The following is an 8,552-nucleotide window of genomic DNA, read 5'->3' as shown; positions in this document are numbered from 1 at the left end:
TTCTCATTCTGTGGATAAGGAGAGAGAGTTTTCAATACAATGACATACAGAGATTGAATAACTTGGAGTATTATAAAATACTCCACTGGAGTAGTTTTTTCAGATGTGTAACACATTACCTTTTATGCAATTCGAAGCTACTTACAGAGTTTTATTTTTAAAGTGGCCTCTTTGATGATTTTTAGAAATGATGTATTTACGCATATCACACTCTGTAAAACTTTGTCCCAAAACATCCAATTCCATTCTTTATCCGAGACACAGAAATTTACAATTGTGCTCAGAGGGAAAAAGCAGTCTTTCTCAAACACCTTCAGGGATTTATTAGTAGCATGTAACTGATTCTTTGTCAGCCTGGGGTCTTCTTCCATACTAGAAAATCAACTATATAATTAAGGGATAATATGTGCAAATGTGTATATACCAGAAAAATTGCAAAATTGTAATCAAAATCTACTTTCAGTTTGTTAAATAATTCCTTGAGCGGCCACTGACGGAAACACAGCGTCCTTCCAGCCCAATCACAAATCTCATCTAATTCTTGGAAAGGCAGTTCTGATTGTATTGATCCAAATAATGCAGTGGCAGCAGGTTGGGGAGAGGGAGCGCTCTGCTTCTGGTTTCTCCAAAGGCCGTCTCGCCTGACTTAGGAGGGCTCGGGAACACCCACGAGTTATCTTCCAGAGAATTTCGGCCACAGGAGTTGTGTTCCGCAAAGTGTGTCCCATCGCTGGGGACGGGTCTTTCGCTGGCTGTCCATGACTGGAGGACTTCTTTCTCCGACAGTGCCTTTGCATGTCCTGGTACGGGAGAAGCTGTGGTGTGAGGCAGAGCTTTGCCATTTGGTGAGAGAGGGGCGTGTCTTTTGTACGTTGCAGTAAAATTCGTCAAGTGCAGTTTGGTGCTGTCTCTCCCAAGGTCGTCCATGTGCCCCGCTTGGGCGCAGGCTGAAAAGAAAGCAGAGGCCAGATGTCAGTTCTCAAGGCGTCTATCAAACACTGCAGCACTGCCCGACATTTGGCTCAGTGCTGGAACTGACTGTGAAATGAACATTTCCAATGAGTGCGACGACTGAAGAACTGGCGTGCAGGGAGAAGATCGGGAGTTCTAACGCCGGAGAAGCCCTTTCCTGACACAGGGACTTAACTGCTCTAACTGCTCCCAGTGCCAATTCCCTACTGCACAGTATCTGCAGGTTATCTGTGTCTCAGATATACCACAGTGTTATGGATAAATAATGTACTAGTGGAAAACAGTCAGACGACGACTGACGACCTCTCATGCCCCAGAGAACCGAAAGCTTCTGATGTGTCATTGGGGTTGAGAAGGCGGCTGTCGGAGTTTGTATGTAATACGCTTTGGTTTATTCAAACCTTCCCCCCACTGACAATCCAGAAATGATTAAAAAAAAAAAAAACACAAACCCACACAAAACCAAATAAAACTAATTATGCAGTGAATTGGTAAGACCCAAATGAAGTTTTAATACAGATTTTAAATATAAAGATTCAGACCATTTAAGTAAAATCTTTAGAATAATCCTCTTTCTCATAAAGTACATGGAAATGTACATCAAATTCCAGTCTGGTCATAATAATGATCACCTGAGAGAAATCAGTGGGGCTGGAGGGATGGGTGCGGGGGAAGGGCAAGGACAACATACAACTGACAAACCACAGTGTTTATTACATTATGCAGCAACGGCCTGGAAAACGAAGACGCCTCTCTCAAGATAGGATTAAGCCAGAACCCAGCATGGTGGCGGCACAGGCTTTCCTTCCCGTACCCTTAGCCTCTTAGGGTAGAAAAGACAAATGTATTTCGAGCTCGAGAAGGATGCCCAGGGCAGCGTGGCTCTTGTCCTAGAACAAGGTGAGTCACTCTGTGGTAACTGTCGCCTGTTCTTAGAAGACGCAAGGCAGGGCCCAAGGAGAGCTGGCAAGAACTTTGTCCAGCTTTTGGATACGGTGGTATGTAGATCAGTGCAGAGAATGGTGTGTCAACTCTCTCTGTTTTGAGGAGAAGGAGCCTTAAACTTGCCAATGTCTGACAAGGTGCTTCAGAAGCTCCCAGTCCAAGGCACTGGGAGACCCGCTACCTGCCAACTTTGAAGAGACAGGGAGGAAAAAAAAAGAGGTATTTCTAAGTGTGAAGAAAAGAACATTTATCCTCTATTATCTTTGGAAGTGCTATTTATTCCATAAAATATAGCTGTTGTTATACCAAAAACACCATCTACAAAAGTACTCAGAGATCTCCAGCTTTACTTCCACCACCACCTTCCAGTCTCCTCACATCCTCCTTGGAAAGTCAAAAGCCAGCTTCATCACAAAGCAAGCCAAAGCTCACTAAAAGGCCACATTCTGCTGCCTGGTTCCAGAAACTGGAAGGGGTAGATCACCTAGTCCACTCTCCTGGAATACTGAACACTCCCAGGGAAAACTATTCAAGGACACAATTACGGGACAAGTATTTCTGGAAGGTTACAAATCCACTCCTTTCAGGAGTAACTTACAGGGCATTCAAGTTTCTAATGTGCAACTTTTTAAGGCAACTTTAGGCCTGAAGGTGTGCGTTTCTCTCCGAATTACAGGAGTCTCGGCAGAGCATTCACATAACTAGTCAAGACTGCTATCAGCTGCGTAGCTGCAGAGGGAAGGTGAAGCGTTCCAATACTGGCTGGGTTGGTGGAGCCGAGAAGCTGCTGAGTCTCTGCTTCATATATGTGTCTTTTACAAAAAGAACAATGACGTTTACAAAAATGTCTGGTTAATAATAATCCTTTTAAAAAGCCCACAGAACCGCCAACCTGGAAAAAGCTATTTTTTAGTATGGTGCAAAAAGCTTAAGTGTTTGGTGTGTTCTGTAGTGCTGGAATGAAAAACAGCATTTGGTGTCTTCTTTTTTTTTTTTTGTAATATATGAAGCAGTTGTGGTAAAAGGTCAAGTCGAGCAAACTTAACACCTCAGCCTCATACACATAAGCAACACTTGCCTGAGAAAAAAGCCACAAGGGGAAAAGAATACAGTAGTGAAGAAAAAAACACATCAGCAACACCTCGATGTGTGAAGCTGACCAGTGTAAGAATGAAGGCAGAGCAGAGGGCGGGCGGGCTCAGAACTGCCCCGTGCTTGGCTTTATCAAGCCCATCTGGGGAGGTTCTGGAGACACGAGAGCGAGCTGCGGAGCTGGCGCGGGACCAGCGTTTCCGGCCCCCGGTGACTTACCTTTCCTGACTGCAGCTGGGGATTTCAGCTTCCTCAGTAGTTCAGCTTGGACTTGGGTCACAAGATGTAAATTTGACATTTCCCTCCTCAGCTCCCAGTACGCATGCAGCATGTTATCCCTGAAACACAGGTTTACAGAGAGTTAATGGTCGTCATCTTGAAAAGGGAATGGGAAGATGGATTTAAAATAGACACAGCAGGTCTACATTTCTGCTAAAATCAGTTGTTGTTTTTTTGTTTTGCTGGGTTTTTGTTGTTTTGTTTTGCTTTTTGTGTGTGTGTACCATCAAGTAAGATCTCACTGGTACAGGAGGAGATTGTCCCTCCTTCTCCAGCAGAGCATCTGGTGGAATCAAACTGCACACCTCTGGGATTACAGTGCAGCTTCTTGCCACCAGGCCACCAGAGCTCCCTTAAGATCAGTTTTGAGATGATGTGATATATATTAAAATTTCTCATTTAAATAAATCATGAAAATGGCAATTTAATGAGAGCATTAAAACAGCAGGTCTGAAGAATCACACTGTCCTTCTGGGTCTCTTTAAAATTTCACAGCCACTGAAACCCACCAGAGGGCTCCCACCAGTGAGAACCAACTTGACAGGAGCACGTGTACAAAGTTATACAAAGACATTTTCTAGTGTACAACAGTCCCTTCTGGATTTCTTCTCAGAGAGAAAGAGAGAGAGAGACAGAAAGAGACAGAGGGTGTGTGAGTGTGTGTACACACACACTCACACTTTCTTCTGGCTTCTTCTCAGAATGTGTTTGTGTGAAAGCAGTTCAGAACATGCTCTATAATGACAGGAATATGCTCCTTCTCTGTGAATTTGACCCAGACTTTAATATCACTCACACATGGCTTTAAGCTGGTTTTTACCACCCAATTCTATTTTGATAATGTGAATGAAAACAAGATGTCGAATATTAACTGTGTCACAGAGCCCACATTAGAGGAAGTTTTCTGTTCCACATGTTACATTCTTTTGTTTGACTGAGCTGTCGGTTCTCCACTAATGTGACAAGACAGCTAAAGTCATGAAGAGCTCGGTGATTTCATGGGACGGGGAAGGAAGACGGAAGGAGAGAATTCGCTGGAACACCCAGAAAATGTCATAAATGCCTCCGATATTTTTATAACTTTTTAGTTTTAAACTCCGTTTCTGGGAAACTATAAATTAAGACACTTTAAACCTAACAACAGCTTTCTGTTTTCTCATTGAATATTTCATCTTCTTTTTTTTTTTTTTTTTTGAATATTTCATCTTCTTGATTTCCCTTTTGAACCTCTCAAATGCCAACTCTACAAACTAAAATTCTGAATACTGATTCTTAGTTGAACAAGAATACATAGAATTCTAAATGTAGGAACAACTTGGCTGGCCCGAATTCAACCAACCACTGTTACCTCTTAAAGACAGTACAGAAATCAAATGGTACAAAAACCTGGGATCTTACACCTCAATTTGCACTTACCCATAAACAAAACTTTTAAACAGATTTCACAGAGGTGATATCTTTGCTAACTAAATTTAAAATCCTAATTAAGGAAGCAAGAGATACAACGAAAAAATGGAATTAATTTGAATTATGCAAAATTTAATGCCCTTTTTTGGTGAAAATATTGCCATTCCAGAAAAAAATTAATCCTTTAGCAAGAGAAGTAGCAGAATCAACTATTCGCTCTTCCATGTTGTTAGGTGCTGCTGAGCTCACAGCAACCTCATGAACAATAGACGAGAATTGTACTGTGTCCTAAGCCATCGTCACAACCTCTGATATGCTGGAGCCCGAGGTCAGCGTCACTGCCGAGCCTCATGCCATCTCCCTGACGGTCTTCCTTTCCTCTTGTGACCCTCTATCTTTCCCAGCAGGAGGTCTTATTCTAAACAACTGCTTTTAATTTGTTCTAAACATCATCTGTTACCAACTGTTGTTGTTGAGTGCCTTCGAGTCGAGCACAACTCATAGTGACCCAGTGAACAAAAGGCCTGAAGCCCCTCTCCAATAGTGACATTGAGTTCATAGTTTCCAGAGGCACGGTGCTTAAGAAGTGGATGCCACTCCTGCTTCCAAACCTGTCAGAGTATGTTATTGTTGTTATGTGCCACTGAGTTGCCTGTGATGTATAGTGACCCTATGTACAGCAGCTCTGAACCCTTCTCTGTCTCACTAACTGACACACCAATCCCCACCACCCGAGTCACTGAGTCAGTCTATCTACTCCGGGGCCTCCCTCTCCTGCACTGACCGTCCACCCTTCCAAGCATGATGTCCTTCCCCAAGGACCGATTTATCCTGGCCACATGCCCAAAATACGTGAGGCAGAGCTTCAAAATCCTGGCCTCCAAGGAGAGACTTGGTTTCACCCTCCCCAAGATAAACCTATTTGTTTTCTTGGCAGTCCATGGTAGGTTCAAGACTCTTCTCCAGCACAACTCAAAGGCTGTTACCAGTACCATATTTAAAAAAAAAATCACAAGGCTTTTTGCACGTTTTGGTAGGTGTAAAATAATCACTTCACAAAAACTAGTAAACCATCTTTGCTTGCCTGGTAAATATTTGTGATGTTTGCTACAATGCATGTTTCCCACAGGCGCCTGTCTTAAGTAGGAAGAGCTGTTGGTTCCGTGGTACAATTCTTAGCATCCTAGATGCCCTCCGACGGATTATTCATATTACTCACTGCAGTAAATGTAACACCACGTGTGCTAACTCATTCAGTCACGATATGAATAATGCAGTTTAGAAAGATGGCTATTTTATTGACAAGTTACCCAAGTATCTGACATGAGGAAATGAGAGGCAGATGCCACACACAGTGTATTGACAAGGAGATGAGAAGTCCACCTAAGAATGTATTGAATAGACAGCTAAGCATAGAAACTCACAGAGAAACGTCATGATGGACGGGTTAAACAGTGCCCAACAGCTGTTTCCAACCTAATCAATTTCTGCTTTGGTTAAACACAAAACAACGCCACTGAGCTTAAAATTCTTTGACAACTGTATTTAAATGTCACCTGAACTAAAAACGTAGAATCTAAAAATTATTACAAAGTAAAAGCTCTCCCTCTTGTGGATATAAAAAGTAATGGCAGTTACAATGAAGAAACGGTTTACTGTCTTCAAGGTTCTCATCGTTGGGTGCTGTCAGGACTGACTCCAGGCCGACTCTCCCCAGTGGGTGTGACGACGGGATGACTGGTCTACAAAGGAGTAAACCACACGGGAGAAGGCGGCCCATCTTCCTCCCAAGGTGTCAATGGTCGGTTAGGACTGCCCGTGACACAACTTTTGGATGAGTGGGAAAGGTAAATCTTTTAAATTGTCACCCACAAATATTAAGCTGGTTTCAAGTTAGCTTCTTTAGAGATGTATTTTGGGGGCTGTATGTCAACTGCTCCCTCATGTCCACGTTCCTTGGTTCCCAGTATAAGCAAATTTCAGTAACGACTATCGCTTACAAATACTCGGAAAATACTGAAAGCCAACACTAAAGCAACTCCTAAGGCACGCAGTTTGAGACCACCAACTGCTCTGCGGAAGAAGGACAGGCAATCTCTTCCTGTGTGATTAACTGCCCCTGAAAACCCACTGGAGGGTCAGCTATGGGTCGGTTCCGACTCTACAGGACACACCACCACCACTAAAGTGGAACAAATGAGAATCCTTAAAAAAACAAAACAAAACAAAAAAACTAGAGCAATAATGATGGTTGAACTTTTTTTTCCTTGTTGTGTACCATCAAGTTGGATCCAACCAGCACAGGAGACTGGCCCTCCTTGTCCAGTGGACCATCTGGAGGATTTGAACCACACACCTATGGGACTGCAGTTCAGCTTCCTGCCACTAGGCCACCAGAGCCCCCATGGTTGAATATTTTACTGCATGCCACGCACCTGACCCACATTCTCATACCAACTTGACAGACTAGGGTCACCTCCTTCCATGAGCGAGGAAACAGGGTCAGAAGCAGCTTCTTCACCCTATCACACGGCTGCGCAGAGCCATCCTTCACTTATCAGGTAATAATGGCTGATAACTGCTACTCTGAGGGAGAACTTTGCGCATTTTCACACATTTGCCAAACATCTAAAATACAGACTGCCAAGACAACCATCGGCCCTTCAGCATGAGCTTTTACACCTGAGATGTCGGCCTGTCTGCACTTCAGGGAGCTGATCAAGCACTGTCACTGGGCGTCATCAAGCCAGTTCCAACTGTCCAGCTTTCACACACACGAGGCGTTTGAGGGAGGGCCCTGGCAGCAGACAGGCCCCAGGTAAAATGTGCCTTGATTTCCTGTCTGCCAGTTTCGTGAATGCTGACTGACTGCGGATCCAAGTAGAATTTCACTTTATTCTATGCATCCCCGCACCCTCTGTGTTGCTTCCAACGCAAAGCAGCCCTCCACGGGGCTTCTGAGGCGGTGCATCTTCAAGGAAGGAGTCTGCCCACCTCTCCCCTGCACAGCTGCTGGCACATACAGCTCTCACAGTGAAGAGGACCTGAAGCACTTGCTGCAGGAGCTCGAGGACTACAGCCTGCAGTATGGCCTGCATCTCAACATTAAGAAAACAAGAATTCTCACCACCGGGTCCTCAGACAACATCATGATCGAAGGAGAACAGAATCAAGATGCTAACAATTTGAGTCTTACTTGGATCCACAATCAACACTCTTAGTACCAGCAGTCAAGAAATAAAATGACAAAACTGCACTGGGAAAATACACTGTCAGGGCCCTCGCAAGAGGACTAAAGTTGCTGGAGAAGAGTTTTGAACATACCATGGACCGCCAAGAGAACAAGCAGGTCCTGGAGAGGGTGAAACCAGGCTGTTCCTTGGAGGTAAGGATGATGACACTCTGCCTGACAGACTTAAGGCATGTTGCCAAGAGCGACCCGTCCTTGGAGAAGGACTTCATGCATGGTAAGGTGGAGGGTCAGCCTAAGAAGACGACTCTCCAGGAAGTGGGACTGACAGTGACCTCAACGATGAGCTCAAGTGCGTCCGAGATGGTGAGGGCACCACAGGACAGGGCTAGGTCCAGAGCCATCATTCACAGAGTCACAGGTGACTCGACAGCACCTAACAACAGCATGAGGAGCTTAAATATGACATTCTTTTCTCCCAGGGGGTACTTGGACTTGCTTTGACCACACTGTTGTTGTTGCTAGGTGCTGTCAAGTTGAGCACAACTCACAGCGACCTTATGAACAAAAGACCTGAACCCCTGTTCTGTCCTGCGCCGTCCTCACACTTCCGGACACACAAAAGCCCATTGTGGCAGTCCTTGTTTCTTTTTTTTTTTTTTTTTTT

The 8,552-nt window shown here is 44.3% G+C and overlaps 1 protein-coding gene across 1 annotated transcript in view; it reads right to left on the bottom strand.

Moving 5' to 3' along the window:
• Positions 1-534: 534 nt before the first annotated feature.
• AZI2 (5-azacytidine induced 2) overlaps positions 535-8,552 on the bottom strand; it is a 28,488-nt gene continuing 20,470 nt past the window's right edge. Inside the window, exons 6-7 of the mRNA XM_006883381.1 lie at positions 3,229-3,347; positions 535-947 (exon numbers count right to left, since the gene is read on the bottom strand). Of these exons, the coding sequence (XP_006883443.1) occupies positions 535-947; positions 3,229-3,347 (532 nt within the window). The remainder of the gene's footprint in view (positions 948-3,228; positions 3,348-8,552) is intronic.

Source organism: Elephantulus edwardii, unplaced genomic scaffold, assembly GCF_000299155.1.
Source record: "Elephantulus edwardii isolate Elephantulus edwardi_28Jun2011 unplaced genomic scaffold, EleEdw1.0 scaffold00027, whole genome shotgun sequence".
Classification (NCBI taxonomy): Eukaryota; Metazoa; Chordata; class Mammalia; order Macroscelidea; family Macroscelididae; genus Elephantulus; species Elephantulus edwardii.
The sequence above is the reverse complement of the archived record's forward strand: the minus strand, read 5'-3'. Positions and strand labels throughout refer to the sequence as shown.